The sequence below is a fragment of the Oncorhynchus keta genome, chromosome 7 (assembly GCF_023373465.1).
Source record: "Oncorhynchus keta strain PuntledgeMale-10-30-2019 chromosome 7, Oket_V2, whole genome shotgun sequence".
Classification (NCBI taxonomy): Eukaryota; Metazoa; Chordata; class Actinopteri; order Salmoniformes; family Salmonidae; genus Oncorhynchus; species Oncorhynchus keta.
Window position 1 is genome coordinate 9167547 of NC_068427.1, and position 22814 is coordinate 9190360.

Below are 22814 nucleotides of genomic sequence, written 5' to 3' on the forward strand. Positions count from 1 at the left end.
TGCTAGCATTTCTTAATAACCCAAATAGAAAATGAGGCCAAATCAGGAAGTTCAGCCGCCATTTAAAGGGAAAAAACCCAGACAGGCCTTTGTGCTTACCTTAGTCAAGGAGGGGTTAGGTTGCCTGTGCAAGATCAAAATACATGTAGAGACCTGCATACAGTACTCGAGTTCTCACAAACCCAATCGTTTTCATACATACTGCACTAATCCCATCTGAGTTCATTTACATCTATTGTACATGCAGCCATGTTTTGCTGAGTTTATTGTCCAATATATTGATAGTTACATTATATCCCATCCTCTCCAACATCTAAAACCCTCTCTGATGTGTCTGTATTTACCCACTTAGCACTGGTACAATGACTGGTACCATATCTGAAAACATGGTAGGAAATGGTAGAGTGAGTTACGCTAAAGAGAAAGGACCTAATCGAGAAAGCGCCATCCCATTTGGCTGTGTGCCCATGCACTGCAGTCAAGAGACCAGAGTGGTAGAATGAGCCGTGGGAACAGCTTTCACGGCATCACATATCACTCTTATGAGAATTCTACCCTCCTGTGGACCAAACCTTTCTTTGGATATCTAACGGAAAACATTAGTTGAAAATCCTGGAGTGTGGGTATAATTTGCAATTGCCCCTTTGCAACTAGAAGATGCAACCCCATTTCACTCGTAGTAGCAGTATTTAAAGAAATGACTTTGCAATCAGTACAATTTATTTCACATAGTATAACACCTATATTTTTTAAATCATAATATATTTTCGATATCTACAAAATGTCATTCTCATTTTCCTAATGCACACTCACTTGTAACATAAAATGGAGCGCTCCAGATAGGTGGATATAAAAAAAACATTTATGGGCACTTTCCCGACAGGAAAGCACATTAAAGATTTGAGCAGAGATCCTCTAGGGATTCAGTTTATTTACAAATGGAATTTACCCCAATAACAAAATGAAAATCCCTCCCTTGTATTGTTAATGGTCCCTATGGCGGAAATGGTAGGCTAAAAGCTGTTAAAGGCTAATGTACAAGTGAAGGGAAACCTTTCTTCTCTTCAATAACCTGCGCTCAGATAATTTACAATAACTCGGAAATCACATTTGAAATCTCATTTTCCATTAATAGAGGACAAACAGTTATTCCTTCAACAATTCAAGAAAGTAAGCGTTTTTTTTGCTGAGATTGGGGCTTTGTTTTGGAATACGTTACAGTAGATATGTTCAACGTATAGCTCCTATAACTCCGAAGCAAAAAGGTAGCTCTCTGTTGATGCAGAGCCACCTTTTGTGGGCCCTAAGCAAGATTTGTCTTGAGTGGATGGTCAGGGGGCCGGAACATTATTAGAAATAATGTGTAGACTGCAAATTGACTGCAAGAAGCCCAAACAGATATAATATTTATTAAAAACCTTGTTTACATTTGTATACCATCACATACAGTAGCTCTATTATACATGGGAATACTTTGGAACAGATTTCCCAATTCACTTAAAGCTGATTTACTGGTGTTTTTACAGTATTATGTACAACAGTAAAAAGAAAATGCATTACAATTACACGTTTTTGGGGGTTTCTGGGGACCTTGGGGTGACAAATAAAATCTCCCGTGGGCCAAATTCAGGGAACCCTGCTCTAGATGTTTAAAAGAAAACATATATACAAATATTTTAAAAAAACAGGTAGAAAATGCCTGTAGTGGTTTTGGTTCAGGACAGAACAAAGACAGTGGGAAACACCAGGTTAAAACCAGACCAATGTTGATTTCCTATTTGATGACGTCAATGTTCTACCCTGTTGAAATGTTACGCAAACACCTCCATAAGCATTGAGGAAGCATTGAGAGAACGTCTCAGGGAGAATGCCAGGTGAGCGGCAACAACAAGTGAGCCACAGAGTTTATGGTTCTACACAGCATCATCTTCTCCTGGTCTTGGACAGTGGTTAAATTGGACAGGCGCACACCACTACAGAGTACCGGAGCCTATTATTTTCCACTCTTGAGTACCGGCACCTCTTATAGAACATTTACTCTTAAATATTAACACGGGTACTTTAAAATTAGTACTAATCATGTTTTTCTTCTGTGGCTCTGCCAGCACGGTACTGTTCCTCAGGTAGTGTGAAAGGGGTTGATGAGGTTACTGTGCGGTCAGGGGGATGCCTCGGCCGTCCGTCACCGGGCCCTCCTGCAGGTTCTTGACCAGCTGGGCCAGCCAGCGCTTGGTGGTGGTGTCGTCCTTTAGCACCTGGGCGAATGTGGCATCCTTCAACTGGTCAGGCAGGCACTGGCGCAGTGCTTCTCGCGCTCTGGGGGTCAGAGGTTAGATGTAATGAGTGAACAGAACACCAAATATATTAGGGGCACGTTCATCAGGAAACAACGTTGGCTAACATTTAGATAGGAATATGCTAGAACAAAGAACAAACAACTCTGAAGAAGGAATCATGTCGACTCTCCATGGCATTCCTGTCTTCAACGTTCAAGAACGTTAGGCTTCTGAACATGACCCTGGACTGCAGTACATCCCCCCACCCACCCCTGCTCTTGTTCACTCCTCTTTGTGTATCTGAGACAACTGGGTAAGTGTAAGAGAGACTGTAGGTCCATATACAGTGGCGAACTGGGACCAGAAATTGGCCCAGGGATTTGTAACACACCGGCCCGTTTTTTCCCCCTCAAGGCCCCCCAATCGGCCCATTTATTTCCTTGAGACTCCCAGTATTAGCCAGAAACTTAAAAAGTTGCGCAAAAATTTAGATCAGCTCAGTGGGCTAAAAATGGACAAGCCTATTTGCCTGAAATGCCTGATGGCCAGTCCGCCTCTGCCACTAACTTAACATCCACCACCCACACTCCTCTATAAGATGAAGGGAGTATCAATTTCCTGTTACAAGGTAGAGCTACAGGCAGCTATGTGATACATTCACCTCAACACAGTAGTTTCATTGCTCACCCCCCCACCCCCAGACCAACGACTAAGATATTCTTAACAACATGAGATCCATGGTTGCCGTGGCAGCCTTTGTAGTTTACTAACTGCATCTTACAGACTACCCCTCCCCCTCAGCAACTTTACAGAAGTTATATCCTCCGCTGTGCAGTCAAACATTTATCAAATGAAGGCCACCACTTGCTCCCTATCCCAACTCAAAACCTGCTCATCTAGCCTGCTTATGTTCATCACTACCCTGATCAACAAGTCCCTGCTGCAGGGCTGCCAACCTTTGAAGACAGCTCAGAGTGAGATTTCATATTGTGAATGTCAATGGTTCCACCCTCTAACCGTGGGGTCTGGGTGTACACCCCCGTACAACAATATATAAATGTTTTAAAGCCAATTTCCAGCTATTCTACATATTTTCACATGGCTAACATGCTGACTCAACAGGGCAAGCATCCAGCATCATGAGCATGTTGGTTTTGTCCATCCACACCAGACGAGTTCAGGACACGCAGGTTGAAATATCAAAATGAACACTGAACCAACTATATTAATTTGGGGACAGGTCGAAAAGCATTAAACATTCATGGCAATTTAGTTAGCTAGCTTGCTGTTACTAACTAATTTGTCCTGGGATATAAACATTGGGTTGTTATTTTACCTGAAATGCACAAGGTCCTCTACTCCGACAATTAATCCACAGATAAAAGGGTAAACCGATTTTGTTTCTAGTAAGCTCTCCTCCTTCAGGTCTTCTTACTCTGGACTTTATATGGTGGTTGGCAACCAACTTTAAGGTGCATGACCAACACCAACTGGACTGTGGACCTCAGTTCATCCTTCAATCACCCATGTGGGTATATGCTCCTAAAAACCAATGAGGAGATTGGGGAGGCGGAACTTGCAGCGCATCAAGCATCACAAATAGAACCAAGTTCTATTTTAGCCCATGGCTACGCAAATGCTTGTTGACGTGCGCGAGCAGTTTGGATGCAATGATTGAATGACATGTATGTGTACATTTATTGTGTGGTCAGCATTTAAGGCCCATGACCAGAGTGTTTTAGCACAGGTAAGGTGTATTCAGGATACTTTTAAAGTTGAATACACAATCAAAACTTGTCGACCTGATCTGAAGTTACTTAGAAATGATTTGGGCATGAGATGCTAACATTTAGAGCATTAGAAAATGCTAATATTAAATGGTTGGTGAGGGTGGCTATTGACTAACCATAGGATGGATTGCAGTCTTTCCTTGTCAATAAGAAACCAACATGTAAATATCTAATTCATATGGGTGAACTAATCCTTTAAAACAGGACCATAGAAAATCCTGATTGGAGGTAGCTCTACAAGAGGGTTGGCCACCTGATCTATGTCTCCCAAAAACTGGGGGTTTGAATATGTTCATGTGACATTTGATTAGAATAAATAACCCCACATTTAAGAAAAATGTAATGAATATTTATCTTCAGCAGGTATAATAGAACATTAATACAGGTCACAATCGCTCAAGCACAAGCTCACTTCCTAGTGAGTAGTCAGCTATTCTTCATATTTCAAGTTTAGCCAACTTCAAACTATTTGCTAGCTAACAAGGCAGAACAGTTGAATTGTTATGGAACACACCACTCTGTCCATCTCCAACTGTTTGAACAGCATGCTTGTCTGTCCACTTTGTTCCGACGTTGAAATCAAGTGGCCTACCTAATTTCTCAGAATGAGAACGAGTTGCCAGTTCCCTATATACACACACAATTGTTTTTGATGCATATTGCACATTTATAAAAACACAAACTTGACAGCTAGTATAACAGGCTAAAATGATGTTGGTACTGAAATGCTGCGTGCAATATACTGATAATTCATTTACCAGAATCAATGTTCATTGATCCTCTCGTTTTAGTAGTCATTTCCAAACAATTGACCAGTCGGCTAAATGGAGTCAGCCCTACTTTTTATATACATTACCAGTCCAAAGTTTGAACACACCTACTCATTCAAGGGTTTTTCTTTATTTGTACCATTTTCTACATTGTAGAATAATAGTGAGGACGTAAAAACTATGAAATAACACATATGGAATCACGTAGTAACCCCCCCCAAAAAGTTAAACAAATCAAAATATTTGATTGATTCATCAAAGTACCCATCGTTTTCCTTGACAGCTTTGCACACTCTTGGCATTCTCTCAACCAGCTTCACCTGTAAAATGCTTTTCCAACAGTCTTGAAGGAGTTCCCACATATGCTGAACACTTGGCTGCTTTTCCTTCATTCGCAGTCCAACTCATCCCAAACCATCTCAATTGGGTTGAGGTCGGGTGATTGTGGAGGCCGTGGTCTTGGACCCTTACTAAACCAATCACAAGTTTCAATCTGACGCGGTTCATAGTGTGGTGACAGGAAAATTATGCATCTCCAGCGTGAAGTTGCCAGTTACATTGCTTGTGATGTGGAATGCACAGTTGAAGTTAATGCACTGAATTACAAAATAAAAGCAGTACTGTTTTTCAATGAGTGAGAAATAAAAGGTATGGCTCTTGAGCTTGTGAAGAAGGTCAAATGTGTGTCTCATGCCCAATGCGTGAGTACGCAGCACTGCTGCTGCCCGGAGAGGTACCATCGATCTTCAAAACAGCAGTAGGTCACCCCCTTACTCAAGAAACCCATCCTTGATCAGGACATCCTATCAAGCTACAGGTCCATCTCCAACCTCCCCTTCCTATCAACAGTACTGGAGAGTCCAGATCCCATGAGTCTGCCTTCACATGCGGTATCCCACAGGGGTCAGTGCTGGGGCCTATTCTGTTTTTAATTTACATGCTCCCTCTCGGCCAAATCCTCAGAGATTATAACATCAACTTCCACTGCTACGCTAACGATACCAAAATTTAAAATAACACCAAACCAGACACCATCTCTGCCCTAGCAAAAGTCAGCAGCTGCCTAGAGGACATCAGGGCATGGATGAATGAGAAAGAACTTCCTCCAGTTGAACAGTAACAAGACTAATGCTATGCTTATTCGGACACCCAAGCAGGCCATCCACCTGTCCTTTGTCATCTCCAACCTTGGAGTCAAGTTTGATCATTCGGTATCCTTCGATTTAGGGGGTTTCTCCCATTCTACTCTGCAGATTCTCTCAAGCTCTGTCAGGTTGGATGGGGAGCGTCGCTGCACAGCCATTTTCAGGTCTCTCCAGAGATGTCCAGATCGGGTTCAAGTCTGGGCTCTGGCTGGGCCACTCAAGGACATTCAGACACTTGTCCCGAAGCCACCCCTGCTTTGTCTTGGCTGTGGTGCTTAGGGTCGTTGTCCTGTTAGAAGGTGAACCGTCGCCCCAGTCTGAGGTCCTGAGAGCTCTGGAGCAGGTTTTCATTAAGGATCTCTTTACTTAGCTATGTTTATCTTTGCCTCAATCCTGACTAGTCTCCCAGTGTGCTGCTGAAAAACATCCCCACAGAATGATGCTGCCACCACCATGCTTCACCGTAGGGATGGTGCCAGGTTTCATCCAGACGTGAGGCTTGGCATTTAGGTCAAAGAGTTCAATCTTGGTTTCATCAGACCAGAGAATCTTGTTCCTCATGATCTGAGAGTCTTTTAGGTAACTTTTGGCAAACTCCAAGCGGGCTGTCAAGTGGCTCTTACAGGAGTGGCTTCGGTCTAGCCACTCTACCATAAATGCCTGGTGGAGTGCTGCAGAGATGGTTGTCCTTCTGGAAGGTTCTCCCATCTCCACAGAGGAACCCTGGAGCTCTGTCCGAGTGACCATCGGGTTCTTAGGTCACCACCCTGACCAAGGCCCTTCTCCCTCGATTGCTCAGTTTGTCCGGGCAGCCAGCTCTAAGAAGAATCTTGGTGGTTTCAAACCTCTTCCATTTCAGAATGATGGACGCCACTGTGTTCTTGGGGTCCTTCAATGCTGCAGAAATGTTTTGGTACCATTCCCCAGATCTGTGCCTTGACACAATCCTGTCTCGGAGCTCTAGGGACAATTCCATCAATCTCATGGCTTGGTTTTTGCTCTGACATGCACTGTCAAATGTGGGACTTTATATAGAAAGGTGTGTGCCTTTCCAAATCATGTCCAATCAATTGAATTTACCACAGGTGGACTCCAATCAAGTTGTAGAAACATCTCAAGGATGATCCATGGAAACAGGATGCACCTGAGCTTAATATAGAGCCTCATAGCAAAGGGTCTGAATATTTATGTAAATAAGGAATGTTAAAAAAAAAAAAATTTGCAAACATTTCTAAAAACCTGCTTTCACTTTTTCATTATGGGGTATTGTGTATAGATTGAGGATTTTATTTTTTATTTAATCCATTTTAGAATAAGGCTGTAATATAACAAAATGTGGAAAAATGGAAGGGGTCTGAATACTTTCGGAATGCACTGCATCTCTGACTGACACAGTGACCTCCTGGCTTAAATGACATTCATGGCACAGCTCCTCTTGATGGACATGAAGAGACAGTGCACCAACAAAGAGAACAAGTGAAGCTTCCCCTTTCTAATATCTCATATGTTAAGATTCTGCACATTTTAGACAAGATCATTATGAGAAAGTACTAACACATTATAACAGTGCATTATACAGTGCATTATAACAGCATCATAATGCATAAGCCTATACCTGCTGGTGTTAAAGACATGCTCTGGGACTTTGACGACTAGTAAGTATTCTAGCCAATGAGCTTCAGCACCTCACCATTTGAGTGACAGCTAGCAAGATGCACACAGCAGAGCGAGAGAGAGCAATGACATGGTGCACATATGTGACGTGGTAAGCAATTTTTAGGGACCAATTTTTGGCAAGTGAGCGCTACTTTCAGAACTACTGGCTAAAAAGTATACAAAAGTATCAGAGAATCTCTTTAAAGTGCTGTTAAGGGACATGCTACCTGTTCCAGACCTGCTTTTTTCAACTCTCTAGAAACAGCAGGAGCGGTAGAGATACTCTTAATGATCGGCTATGAAAAGCCAACTGACATTTACTCCTGAGGTGCTGACTTGCTGCACCCTCGACAACTACTGTGATCATTATTATTATTATTATTATTATTATTTGACCATGCTGGTCATTTATGAACATTTGAACATCTTGGCCATGTTCTGTTATCTCCACCCGGCACAGCCAAAAGAGGACTGGCCTGGTTCCTCTAGGTTTCTTCCTAGGTTTTGGCCTTTCTTGGGAGTTTTTCCTAGCCACCGTGCTTCTACACCTGCATTGCTTGCTGTTTGGGGTTTTAGGCTGGGTTTCTGTACAGCTCTTTGAGATATCAGCTGATGTAAGAAGGGCTATGTAAATACATTTGATTTGTTTTAACACTTAATTTACCTTGGATTATCAGAGAGGCGAAGGTAGCAGCGTACAACGTGTTTCAGCAGACGTGCAGATGGTTCCTTCGAAAGCTGCAGCACCATTTTCCCCTGAAAATAAAGGGAATCAACATGTTTGGGGTAGAAAAACACAATAGTATAGTGCCTTCAGAAACATTTTAACATTTTGTTGTGTTACAGACGGAATTTAAAAATGGATTAAATTGAGAGTGTGTGTCACTGGCCTACACACAATGTTTTTAGACATTTTTACAAATTAATAAACATTTAAGAGTCAAGTTTTCAAGCCCTTTGTTATGGCAAGCCTAAATACATGGAACATATACAAGTGTTTGTCCCATGTTTCATGAGCTGAATTAAAATCTCAGAAATGTTCAATACGCACAAAAAGCGTATTTATCTCAAATTTTGGGTACAAATTTACATGTCTCCTTTGCCAAGATATGCCACAACTGTCAGGTGGATGGATTATCTAGCAGCTGATTAAACAGCATGATCATTAAACAGGTGCACCTTGTGACGAGAACAATAAAAGGCCACTCTACAATGTGCAGTTTTGTCAAACAACACAATGCCACAGCTGTATCAATTTTTGAGGGAGCTGTTGAAAGATCATTAAAATGTTCCTTTCTCTACCATAACCTGCCCCCAATGTCGTTTTAGAGAATTTGGCAGTACGTCCAAATGGCCTCACAACAGGCCACGTGTATGGCGTTGTGTGGGAGAGCGGTTTGCTGATGTCAACATTGTGAACAGAGTGCCCCATGGTGGCGGTGGGCTTATGGTATGGGCAGGCATAAGCTACAGACAACGAACACAATTGCATTTTATCAATGGCAATTTGAATGCAGAGAGATACCGTGACGAGATCCTGAGGCCCATCGAGGCGGCAGGTTGTCTAATGGCTAGAGCATTGGGCCAGTAACCGAAAGGTTGCTGGATAGAATCAAATCAAAGTTTATTTGTCACGTGCGTCGAATACAACAGTGAAATGCTTACTTACAGGCTCTAACCAACAGTGCAAAAAAGGTATTAGGTGAACAATAGGTAAGTAAAGAAATAAAAACAGTAAAAAGACAGTGAATAACAGTAGCGAGGCTATATACAGTATCTAGGCTATAACAGTAGTGAGGATACATACCGGTTAGTCGGGCTGATTGAGGTAGTATGTACATGTAGATATGGTTAAAGTGACTATGCATACATGAAAAACAGAGTAGCAGCAGCGTAAAAGAGGGGTTTGGGGGGCACACAATGTAAAAAAAAAAATCAGTTGTTCTGCCCCTGAACAAGGCAGTTAACCCACTGTTCCCCGGTAGGCCGTCATTGTAAATAAGAATTTCATCTTAGCTGACTTGCCTAGTTAAATAAAGATTACATTTAAAATAAAACTAAATGTATCCGCCGCCATCACCTCATGTTTCATGATAATGCACAGCCCCATGTCGCAAGGCTCTGTACACATTCCCTGGAAGCTGAAAATGTCCCAGTTCTTCCATGGCCTGCATAATCACCAGACAAGTCAATCATTCATCATGTTTCAGATGCAGCTTGTTCCAGTTCCCGCCAATATCCAACAACTGGGACAAGATTCCACAGGCAACAATCAACAGCCTGATCAAATCTATGCGAAGGAGATACACTAGTATATGGACACCCATTCAAATTAGTAGCTTTGGCTATTTCAGCCACAACTGTTGCTGACAGGTGTATAAAATCGAGCACACAGCCATGTAATCTCCATAGACAAACATTGGCAGTATAATGGACTTATTGAAGAGCTCAGTTTTTTTTATTTCACCTTTATTTAACCAGGTAGGCTAGTTGAGAACAAGTTCTCATTTGCAACTGCGACCTGGCCAAGATAAAGCAAACAGTGTGACACAAACAACACAGAGTTACATATGGAATTGAGGTAAGGCAATAAATAGGCCATAGTGGTGAAATAATTACAATTTAGCAATTAAATACTGGAGTGATAGATGTGCAGAAGATGAATGTGCAAGTAGAGACACTGGGGATCAAAGGAGAAAAAAACAGTATGGGGATGAGGTAGTTGAATGGGCTGTTTACAGATGGCTATGTACAGCTGCAGTAATCGTGAGCTGCTCTGACAGCTGGTGCTTAAAGTTAGTGAGGGAGATATGAGTCTCCAGCTTCAGTGATTTTTGCAATTTGTTCCAGTCATTGGCAGCAGAGAACTGGAAGGAAAGGCGGCCAAAGAAGGAATTGGCTTTGGGGGTGGTCAGTGAAATATGGAGCGCGTGCTACGGGTGGGTGCTGCTATGGTGACCAGTGAGCTGAGATAAGGCGGGGCTTTACCTAGCAAAGGCTTATAGATTACCGAGAATTGAACCCTGTGGCACCCCCATAGAGACTGCCAGAGGTCCGGACAACAGGCCCTCCGATTTGACACACTGAACTCTGAGAAGAGAAGTAGTTGGTGAACCAGGCGAGGCAGTGATTTGAGAAACCAATAAGAATGTGGTGATTGACAGAGTCGAAAGTCTTGGCCAGATCAATGAATACAGCTGTACAGTATTGTCTCTTATCGATGGCGGTTATGATATCATTTAGGACCTTTAGTGTGGCTGAAGAGCACCCATGACCAGCTCGGAAACCAGAATTGCAGAGATTGAACATGGGGGGGGTTGCAACAATTTTGGCTGATAATATTAGAAAGAAATGGCCCAGATTGTCTAGCACGGCTGATTAGTAGGGGTCCAGATTTTGCAGCTCTTGCAGAACATCAGCTACCTGGATTTGGGTGAGGGAGAAATAAGGGAGGCTTGGGCAAGTTGCTGTGGGGGGGTGCAGGGCTGTTGACCAGGGGGAAAGCATGACCAGCCGTAGAAAAATGCTTATTGAAATTCTCAATTATTGTGGATTTATCGGTGGTGACAGTGTTTCCTAGCCTCAGTGCAGTGAGAAGCTGGGAGGAGGTGCTCTTACTCTCCATGAACTTTACAGTGTCCCAGAACTTTTTGGAGTTTGTGCTGCAGGATGCAAATTTCTGTTTGAAAAAGCTAGCCTTAGCTTTCCTAACTGCCTGTGTATATGGGTTCCTAACCTGGATAGTAAAACAGAACTCTGCAGGCTTTCTCTGCAGTAGATTGCAACCCCGCCCCCTTTGGCAGTTCTATCTTGTATGAAAATGTTATAGTGAAGGATGTACATTTCTGGGTTTTTGGTGGCCTTCCTCAGCCAGGATTCAGACACAGCTAGGACATCCGGGTTGGCAGAGTGTGCTAAAGCAGTGAATAAAACAAACTTAGGGAGGAGGCTTCTAATATTAACATGCATGAAACCAAGGCTTTTACGGTTACAGAAGTCAACAAATGAGAGGGCCTGGGGAATGGGAGTGGAGCTAGACACTGCAGGAACTGGATTAACCTCTACATCACCAGAGGAGCAGAGGAGTAGGATAAGGGTACGGCTAAGGGCTATAAGAACTGGTCGTCTAGTACGTTCGGGACAGAGTAAAATGAGCCGGTTTCTGGGCGCGGTAGAATAGATTCAATGCATAATGTACAGACAAAGGTATGGTAGGATGTGAATACAGTTGAGGTAAACATAGGCATTGAGTGACGATGAGAGAGGAATTGTCTCTAGAGACATCAATTAAACCAGGTGAGGTCACAGCAAGTGTGGGAGGTGGGACAAGAGGGTTAGCTGAGGCATATCGAGCAGGGCTGGAGGCTCTAAAGTGAAGACAATCACTAACCAAAACAGCAATAGACAAGGCATATTGACATTAGGGAGAGGCATGCGTAGCCGAGTGACTTCCAAAGTGACATCGTCATAGGGATGCCACCTTTCCAACAAGTCAGTTTGTCAAATTTCTGCCCTGCTAGAGCTGCCCTGGTCAACTGTGTTGTTATTGTGAAGTGGAAACATCTAAAGGGTTGCAACACTTATAACAGACTTCCAAACTTCCTCTCGAAGCAATGTCAGCACAAGAACTGTTCGTTGGGAGCTTCATGAAATGGGTTTCCATGGCTGAGCAGCCGCTTACAAGCCTAAGATCACCATGTGCAATGCCAAGCTTCGGCTGGAGTGGTGTAAAGCTCGCCGCCATTGGACTCTGGAGCAGTGGAAACGTGTTCTCTGGAATGAAATCCCGCATCACCATCTGGGTTTGGTGGATTCCAGGAGAACGCTACCTGCCCAAATGCATAGCGCCAACTGTAAAGTTTGGTGCAGAAGGAATAATGGTCTGGGGCTGTTTTTCATGGTTCGGGCTAGGCCCCTTAGTTCCAGTGAAAGGAAATCTTAACGCTACAGCATACAATGACTTTCATGACGATTCTGTGGTTCCAACTTTGTGGCAACAGTTTGGGGAAGGCCCTTTTCTGTTTCAGCATGACAATGTCCCCGTGCGGTCCATACAGAAATGGTTTGGTTTGTCGAGATCGGTGTGGAAGAACTTGATTGGCCTGCACAGAGCCCGGACCTCAACCCCATCAAACATTTGAGGGATTAATTGAAACGCCGACTGCGAGCCAGGCCTAATCCCCCAACATCAATGACCGACCTCACTATCGCTCGAAGCTGAAAGGAAGCAAGTCCCCGCAGCAATGATCCAACATCTAGTGGAAAGCCTTCCCAGAAGAGTTGAGGTTGTTATAGCAGCAAAGGGGGGACTAACTCCATATTAATGCCCATGATTTTGGAATGAGAAGTCCAACAAGCAGGTGTCCACATACTTTTGTGTGGCAAAGTAATTCACTTTATGTCCTGAACACAAAGCGTTATGTTTGGGGCAAATCCAACACAACACGTCACGGAGTACCACTCTTCATATTTTCAAGCATGGTGGTGGCTGCATCATGTCATGTGTATGCTTGTCATAAGCAAAGAATAGTTTTATTTGTTTAACAAAAGAAACAGATGTGAGTGATGCACATGGCAATATCTTTGGTTTGTCTCTGACATTCAGAAGCATGGCTATGACCTAAAGTAGAGGAGTAAAAAAAAAAAAGAAGGTATTTGCTTGGGAAGTAATATTATACAATGTGTGACTATGTGGCTATCAATTGATCGAATCACTTTCTGTAAAACAGAATGTATAATTAAATTATAGGTTCAAAAATTATTCCAGTGTTTCCCAACCTTGGGATACGTGGGCAGTCCCAGAGGAAACTTGAGAAGATTCTTGAAAATGTGAAAGAAAAGGCAAGAAAATATTTACTGGTGTGAAATATCTAGTTATTTTATAATTGAAAAGGCCTACCTTTTTTCACTTTAGTTTCTGCGTGTGCGCATTTCTCTGGCTACCTGGCCTCTGCTCTCCAGTTGGATCCGTTTGATCCTATGCTCGTACCAAGTGCACGTGATCCATTGCTTATCCTCGCAGAAACTATGATTGATAAGACAGCAGCTGATGCACTTTAGACTGTACCATTGTCAAATAACACGGTGTGCCGTAGGATCAATGACATGGGCGTTGATATTGATCAATAGATTATTTTTTATTCAGGTACATTTTCTCTGCGGTTGAACAAATCGACTGATGTCAGTGGGGAAGCCCAATTGATTTCGTGTGTGATACAGAGACATTTCGGAAATGAATGAGCACATTCTGTTCCGCAAGAAGCTAACGGGGAGAACTACAGGTGAGGATGTGTTTTGCATTATTGACCACTTTTTCTCAGACACAATCTGGATTGGAAATCCTGTTTTCATGTGTGCACGGATCGTGCTGCATCAATGTCTGGGAACGAAATTATTAATTGCCAACATAAATAAGTTAAATCCCACTGTATCATTCATAGTCATTGGCCATCAAGATAATGAGTCCAGAGTTACATGATGTTTTGAATGACGCAGTGAAAGTGATTAACTTTATCATCTCCAGGCATTTGAATCACCGACTATTTGAAAGGCTCTGTGATGACTGAGGACCAGCAGATACTGCTTCACACCGACGTCTGTTGGCTATTCAGAGGGAAAACGCTTCAGAGGCTTTTTGAGCTGCGTGCGGAGGTAAGTCATTTCCTGTCTAAGCACTCACACCCCCTTGTGGCTGTGTTCGAGGACAGACTGGGGAGCCCGCCTCGCTGATGTGTTCAGCAAACTGAACAACCTGAATCTAGCTCCGCAAGGTAAAAGACACACACATTATAAACATGTACCACAACGTGTGTGGATTCGTGAAGCAGATCAAACTCTGGGGGAGGGAATGTGAAGATGGGGATATAAGCTTAAGTTTCCAGCAGCTTGACACCTACCTTTTTACAGGTGTTTTCAAGTCTTGCCATAGATTTTCAAACAGATTTACATCAAAACTAGAAGTCAGCCACTTGGCAAGCAACCCCAGTGTAGATTTGGACTTGTGTTTTAGGTTATTGTCCTGATGAAAGGTGAATTCACATCCCAGAGTCTGGTGGAAATCAGACTGAACCAGGTTTCCCTGGTTCAGGCTGCAATTTATGTGACTTGTTAAGCAAATGTTTACTCCTGAACTTATTTAGGTATGCCATAACAAAGGGGTTGGATACTTATTGACTCAAGACATTTTTAATTCATTTGTAAAAATGTCAAAAACAATTCAGTTTTCAGATTATGGGGTATTGTGTGTAGGCCATTGACAATTATTATTATTTTTTATATCAACATTTAACCCACTTTAAATTAAAGTAATTTACAACAAAAAAGTCAACCGGTATGAATACTTTCTGAAGGCACCGTATCACTTTGGAGGGCAGCCTGCCTGCAGAGTGCTCGTTGCCAACCTGGTAGTTGTTATTCCTTATAAATATTGTAGTAAATTCACTAGAATATGTTACAGATCTTCATCCCCTAATATTGAAGGCAGTACGATGTTACGGCTGCATATCTTTAGACAAAGAATCAGTAGCCACCCAAACTAGGCCCATCTGAAATATGAAAAAGTATCAATCAAATCAGCAGGTAGCCAGGGTTAGGTAGGTTACTTTCTAAATGTAATCCATCAGTTACTAGTGACCTGTCCAAAATAGTCATCATAAACGTAACTTTAGCATTACAAACTCAGTAATCTGACTACATTCAGTTAATTTTAGATTACTTTTCCCTTAAGAGGCATGAGAAGAAGACAAATGTATGTTACCAATTGAACTACATGTATTGCAGGATAAATCAATGTTAAAGTTTACATAGTTACATTTTACTTTACGGGTTGGTTATGTAGGCTTCTTCTAACCCATCGCTTTCTGCAACATATAAGATTAAATTACATATTTACATTTTTTTGGACTTATATATTAATGTATGTAGCAACTACTGATTGCCCCTTTAAGACTATCAAAGCTGTGTGTGTTTTAGCATGTGTCCATTAGGCCTCTGGATTTATTTTTTGTATCAGCATGAATTAGATTGAGCAATAAAAGACCCGCTTTTATTCCATAGGCTGGGATCTGCACTATGCAGCTCCACAAATTTCTTGTTAACAAACTATACGTTTGGCAAGTTGGTTAGAACATCTACTTTGTGCATGACAAGTAATTTTTCCAACAATTGTTTACAGACAGATTCACTTATAATTCACTGTATCACAATTCCAGTGGGTCAGACGTTTACATACACTAAGTTGACTGTGCCTTTAAACAGTTTGGAAAATTCCAGAAAATGATGTCATGGCTTTATAGAAGCTTCTGGTAGGCTAATTGACATCATTTGAGTCAATTGGAGGTGTACCTGTGGATCTATTTCAAAGCCTACCTTCAAACGCAGTGCCTCTTTGCTTGACATAATAGGAAAATCAAAAGAAATCAGCCAAGACCTCAGGAAAAATAATTTGTAGACCTCCACAAATCTGGTTCATCCTTGGGAGCAATTTCCAAATGCCTGAAGGTATCACGTTCATCTGCACAAACAATGGTACGCAAGTATAAACACCAATGGATCATGCAGCCGTCATACCACTCAGGAAGGAGACGCCTTCTATCTCCTAGAGATGAACGTACTTTGGTGCGAAAAGAGCTAATCAATCCCAGAACAGCAGCAAAGGATCCTGTGAAGATGCTGGAGGAAACAGGTACAAAAGTATCTATATCCACAGCAAAACGAGTCCTACATAAACATAACCTGAAAGGCCGCTCAGCAATGAAGAAGCCACTGCTCCAAAACTACCATAAAAAAAGCCAGACAATGGTTTGCAACTGCACATGGAGACAATGATTGTACTTTTTGGAGAAATGTCCTCTGGTCTGAAACAAAAATAGAACTGTTTGGCCATAATGACCATCATTATGTTTGGAGGAAAAAGGGGGATCCTAACAGACTTAAGACAGGACATTTTTACTTGGATTTATTGTCAGTAATTGTGAAAAACTGAGTTTAAATGTATTTGGCTAAAGTGTATCGAAACTTCCGACTTCAACTGTAGATATCAATAAGTGATATCCGTATCACCGTAGACTACACCACTGCTGGCATCCTTACCGCCAAGCGTTTATTCATGTTGGATAGTCTTTGGATGCCAACAGAAGTCGCACAATTGGAAGACATAGCTTGAACTGTAACCCACAAGCCTATTCCTGCACTTTTTGCGAAATCCATCAAACAGATTTGGTGTGTCATCATAGTGGTCTCTGACTTGTGGTCAGACTCGCTCAGGTGGAACAAACTTGAACTTGCGCCTTTTTTCAATGCTGATTTGAATGTCATTGAGAAAACAGAGAAAAACATCCTTTCTATATTAAAGTAATCCTCGGAGTAATCTACTTTTTCAAAAGTATCTAATCTGATTACATTATTTTTTCTGGTAACGGATTACAGTTACCCTTTTTTTGTAGTCCCTTATATATAACTGATTAAATGTAATCTGTTACTCCCCAACCCTGCAGGTTGTTGTTCCTATTGTTCTGGCAAAAATGAGTCAGTAGTAGATTTCTAAACTGTATTTTATATGGATGATAAATGTAGGCCTACTCTGTTTTTGCCAGGCAAAATTGGAGGAAATTAAACAAGGGCTGTGTTTGAATACTCATAGTAACCTCACTACTTGTGACGTGAATTAAGTATATAGTATGCTTATTGGTCATAGTACGGATATAGTTAGTATGACAAAAGTTACCGGATGTCGTACTAAATTTGCCAAAATATGATGTATACATGCAGTGGACACTATTTCTGTGCTTTTAGGGCCCATAATGCAATTCATCATAAAATGGCCGTGGTTTCACAGCGTTTTCAGATTTGAAGAAAATGGCAGAAAATATGGAGCCAAAGTCCAACGAGAGCAGATGCAAATTCATTGCTTTAACTAATTATAATCAAAGTTAAGAAAATGTTGAGCAATGTAATGAAGTAATGACTTTTCAAATAAGTTACGTTACACGTTATGTTGGCTGACAATTAGGTAACTACGCTATCCTTACGTACTGCATAGCATTACAGCAGTATGTACCAGCAGTTAGTTGGCTACTAATAAATCGAACTGGCCAGGCAGTATATTAACTATCTGCTAACTAACTACCCAACGTTTATTGACTCGATTATTCACATAATTCTTAGCTAAGTGGTATAGTCATTGTGCGTTTCAATGGAAATGGTTAATTCCGGATAGCTACTCTGATTTCAGAGCACTCTTGTGCAGAATAACTGATAAATTTACAAAACGCCGTTGAATATGGCCAGTGTCAGTAAACGTTGGCCAAAAAAAGCGTAATTAAATTGTTGCTAGCAGCACAGTTAGTCACCAACGCTCTGGATAACAAACAGTCTAACCAGCTCTGCTAGGGTGAGTAAAATGGTGAGAGTGAGGTGTTCTCTCATTTGTGTCTGAAAGTAGCTAGCCAACATTAGCTTTGGTGCTTGACTGCCATTGAAAGCGCCAATCAACCCTAGGGTCCGTTCTTAAATTCGCTCAGGCTATCTACTCCGATTTCAAGACACTCTGGTCTGAGTGTGCCAGAGTGCAGAATAACTGATGAATTTACGAACACTCAACACCAGTTGAATATGGCTGCTATCAGTAAATGTTGGCAAAAAACGTAATTATATTGTTGCCAGCAGCACAGTTAGTCAACAACGCTCTGGACAACATAAAAACAGCCGAACCAGCTCTTCTAGGGGGGAGTAAAATTGTCAGAGTGAGGTGTTCTCTTATTTGTGTCTGGAAGTACAGTGCCTTGCGAAAGCATTCAGCCCCCTTGAACTTTGCAACCTTTTCCCACATTTCAGGCAATGATTCTTCACAAAAAAATACAGTTTTATATCTTTATGTTTGAAGCCTGAAATGTGGCAAAAGGTCGCAAAGTTCAAGGGGGCCGAATACTTTCGCAAGGCACTGTAGCTCGCAAGCTAGCCAACATTAGCCAGTTAGTTTGGGTGCTTGAATGCCGTTGTGAGGTCTACTCCTCTGCCAGAATGTCCAGTGTGCGCACTGAACACTCCCGAGAGCGAAACGCTCTGAATTTACGAAGGGACAATCTGACAACGCTCTGGATTTACTAAGGCCCAGAGTGCACCCTGGAAATCCAGATTGAATTTACGAACACACCCGAAATCGTAAAATGTTTAGCTAGTCATTTGTTATGCTAACAAGCTAGCAAGAGGTTGCGTCGCAACAGCGTCAACTTCCGGTAGGCAGGCAAAGCTCTATTATGCTCAACTGAAACGATACTGTTTGTTTACAGTATACTAAAATGAACGAATTGTATGTAGTATGTTAGTATGGGTATTCAAACACATTTAAGTTCTTTCTGGTCACTAATCTTGATATGCACGTGTCCCTTTGCACGCCATTGCTGATGATTGGTAATTGGTCAACAATCAAGACGCTGAACTTTTTGGTTCTGATGCATGGATGACAATTTAAAGACGACTTACGGGCAAGTGGGTTCAGAAGAACTAACATTTTGTGGGAAATTTTATCACCACAGAAAAGGGCACTTTGGAAACTGGGAAGTCAAATGGGCAGGTGCTCTGCACAGGTACAGCCCCATTTGTTCACGTGTCTGGTTTTATCGCTGAACAACCCCCTGTATATACAGCTGTGCTAAACCTTCCTCTGAAAACAAATGATACTTACAAGAATCATTGCCACGTGAGAGAAGCGTTCATAGGTCTGGCATATGTACGCCAGCCCGGTGTCGTCCAGCAGAATTTTTTGGAGTATGAAAGTAGCAACCTAACATTGAGGACAAAGGGAGAATTACTAAAAGGTTATACATTTCCTTTTGTTTATATGCACGTAACATAATGTGTTTAGGCAATATGGCAGAAGCTGGATAGATTAGCTACCGTTTTGGAGAGTTCGCTGCCTGACTCCATGATGCGCAGGCATAGAGGGATGATCTCTGTGGTGAGCAGGAAATTGATCACCTCCTGTTCGTCTGTTTTGACCAGAGCACCTGCAGGAACACAAACAGCAAACTACAGTTGGAGGCATTCAGGTGTTTTTAACAAACCAGAGAATTGCGGCATGAACAATCGGGTGCATTGGAATCAGGCAGACAAAAGCAGGTAGAAAAGGATGTTACCTATGACTCCTAAGCTGGTGAGGCGCAGGTACTCAAATGGGCGTGTCTTGCTCACAGTATGCAGGAAGGGGTAGAGGAAGAGAGGAATGTGTGCTGCCAAAAATGCAGACCTGAAGGAGGTGGTCACATTTTGAATGTGTAAGACACATAACACAATCATTTACATATTGAAAAGAAAGATGGTGCATTACCGAGTCTCTGGATGGGAGGCGACACACTGTAAGAGCGCTAGGGCATTGCATACTCTGTTGGATTGGTGGGCTGTCAGAGTTGGTGGGTTTATGGAGGGGTAGATGTTCACAATTTCCTGAAAGAAACAGAATGCAAATAAATTAGAATGTGAAGTAGTATCGTCCTCTTAAAGAGATTCTGCGGTACTTTTGTATACTTTTTAGCCAGTAAATCTGAAAGTAGTGCTCACGAGCCAAAAGTAGTCCCTGAAAATTGCTACCACGTCACATGTCCAGATACGGGATGTGCACCACGCCACTGCTCTGCTGTGTGTGCGCACATCTTCCTTGTTGCCACTCAAATAGCTAGAGGCGGAAGCTCATTGGCTAGAACCTGAATTGATAGGGGATGGCCCACATGGGGGAAAAATGGCGCAGTAAAGCTTCCAAACAAACTTAGTTTCTAACTAGCGATTTCATGGCTAATTGAGGTAAGACAGTAATTTTGCTCATAGATTATGCATGTATGAACTACATGTCGCCACATCCAGCACAATGCTGGAGGTTTAAAAAAGACTTAGTAGTCGCCAAAGGTAAAATGCATGTCTTTAAGGAGGCACTGTAGGTACCTTCACGCAGCAATATTTTACATTTACGTCATTTAGCAGATGCTCTTATCCAGAGAGACTTACAGTAGTGAGTGCATACATTTTCATACCCTGTAAGAATATTTTAAGATAAATAAACAACGCAGAGGACTAGAGGTCATTGGGGAAATAACGATCAATGGAAATAGTTGTTTTTCAGTTCAACATCTATTTAGAATCTGTGTAGGGGTTTCGGTCTTGGACTCATAGCGACATGTGGCAAGTTCTCATTGGTCCGACTTGTCTATACATTGAGCCTTAAACGAGATACTTGGTATTTGGTCATTGGTCCAATTTTACTGTAAGTAATTGTAATCTGTCAACCACAGGTTGTGTTATAAACTACATCTGGTATCTTTGTTCAGTGGAGAAAACACTGAGGACAGGGAAGAATGACCATCTACTTTCCAGCATAACAACTATGATTTGTTCTCTTTGAATAAATATATTTTTCTCCCTCTGATTTGCATTGGGGTCTGTGTTATAGAAGAAAAACATAAACTGCTAACATCCCCTGTGGGAATCGTACCCACAACCCTGGCACCATGCTCTACCAACTGAGCGAACACAATGCCACAATGACTAAGACACACAGACATAGGGGGAGGCCACCTAAAACAATGCACATGTATTTTTCCTCTTATGACAGTGCATTACAGATTGGCTTTAATCGGCTCAGTAATGTGAAATAGCTATTACAGTAAGCAAAGATAATATATTTAGTACCTGTAGGAGGGCAGCAATGGTTCCACAAGAGTGCCATAGCATGGGTGCAAGGTCAGGGACAGACTCCCTCTTCTTGCTGAGCTCCAGGAGGGCATTCTCCCTGGTCTCGGGGGTAGACAGCTCGTTGATCCACTGGTAGATCTTCTCCCGATCCACCTGAACCAGGGCTGTGGTTGCAGCCTGTGAGAAAAGGGCAGGGGGGGGTGAACCAACCTCATGACATCTGAGCATGTAATACAATTCCATCGAATGCTCCCCCCTTTCTAGGATCATCCGTCAGATAAATCAAGATCGGTTTGCTGCCCCCTTAAGTTAGTTACTAACTTAACTAGTTACATTTTTACAATGCACGAACTGCAATCATGTGTTCGGACGGGTGGGTGGGTATAATTTGTGCAACGTTTCAACTGGAATCTATTCCAACAATAAGGTTGCCAACAAACAACACATACAAAGTTGTATAGCGGCAGAATAAGATACCGGGTAGGGAGTGGGCCATTTAATAAAGTTTTTCACTCACCACGTTGATCCCGAAAAATGTCTGTCCTCACTCTGGTAGCCTACGGACAAACATTAAGGATAAGCTACGTGGTGAGTTGATGCCTATTCGGCAGCTACTTAGCTAGGTGAATTGATCATACTACTTTGTATGCGTAGTTTGTTGGCAACCTTGTAACGTTACAGGAACAGATTCCTGTTGGAACGTTCGACAAATGATACCCATCCTGTTTGGGCTGTGTAAACTAGAGACCTCCCGAGTATTTAGCTTTGCGACACATCGGTAGTATGTGTACTGGTTGGACTCCCCGAGTTGTGCATGGATCTTGTGGGTGGCGACAGAAAATAACCATAACACAAAATGAATATGTATATTGATAGATAACACGGCATACAATGTAACGTTAGCTATCTAATTCAATATTGCAAACTTACTGCGCCTGTAGCCAGCATTGTCTGAAGCGTCTGGATATGATCTCCCGTAAGCTGTTGAGCTACAAATAAAACAAAAACTACAACTAGTTACCTAGCTAGCTAGCTTAGTTTTAGCAGAATATATTTGGTCTTAGTTTGCTACAATGGTCACATCGGAACTGGAACTACGTTTAAACCTTTACCCGCGCGTTTATTATTCCAACATGCTGCGAACTTCTGTTTGAGAAGGATATCTGCTTTATAGCAGTCTAACGCTATAACACAAGCAACATAGCTATTATCTTTAAACAAAATATAACCCTTAGTTTACATGGTAGGTCGATACCGATAGGAAGCTAGTAAGACAGTTATGCATTTCATTTGTTGATTTGTTGAATCAGAGACGGAAAAGGAAGCGAGACCCCCGACTCGCTATTTCTTTCTGGGGGGTTTTCTGGTTCAATAAAAGTCAGAACCCAGCTGCTATTGCATTGGTGTCTATGGTAGACACACCCTGTTAAGTAAACCGGAACTGATCATATTTTGCGATGCTTAACGGCATGAGTGAACTATCTTCATTTTTTTTCA

General features: G+C 42.1%; 2 protein-coding genes across 3 annotated transcripts in view; one reads left to right on the forward strand and one right to left on the reverse strand.

The window, feature by feature from the left end:
• Positions 1–1380: 1380 nt before the first annotated feature.
• On the reverse strand, positions 1381–22695 carry LOC118385939 (CCR4-NOT transcription complex subunit 9-like). 2 transcript variants are annotated; one of them, XM_035773196.2, is made up of 8 exons: positions 22248–22695; positions 21315–21494; positions 19963–20078; positions 19772–19881; positions 19533–19642; positions 19321–19419; positions 8302–8393; positions 1381–2316 (listed from the first exon to the last, which is right to left on the reverse strand). In XM_035773196.2, the coding sequence occupies exons 1-8, from the start codon at positions 22263–22265 to the stop codon at positions 2148–2150; spliced, it is 894 nt and encodes a 297-aa protein (XP_035629089.1). In that variant the 5' UTR covers positions 22266–22695; the 3' UTR covers positions 1381–2147. The 2 variants fall into 2 exon arrangements, with proteins under 2 accessions (XP_035629089.1, XP_035629090.1); XM_035773197.2 differs by lacking the exon at positions 22248–22695 and adding an exon at positions 21835–21955.
• Positions 21885–22814, forward strand: part of LOC118385937 (ubiquitin carboxyl-terminal hydrolase 37-like) — a 31389-nt gene continuing 30459 nt past the window's right edge. Inside the window, exon 1 of the mRNA XM_035773194.2 lies at positions 21885–21905. The gene's annotated coding sequence lies outside the window, so the exon portion shown is untranslated. The remainder of the gene's footprint in view (positions 21906–22814) is intronic.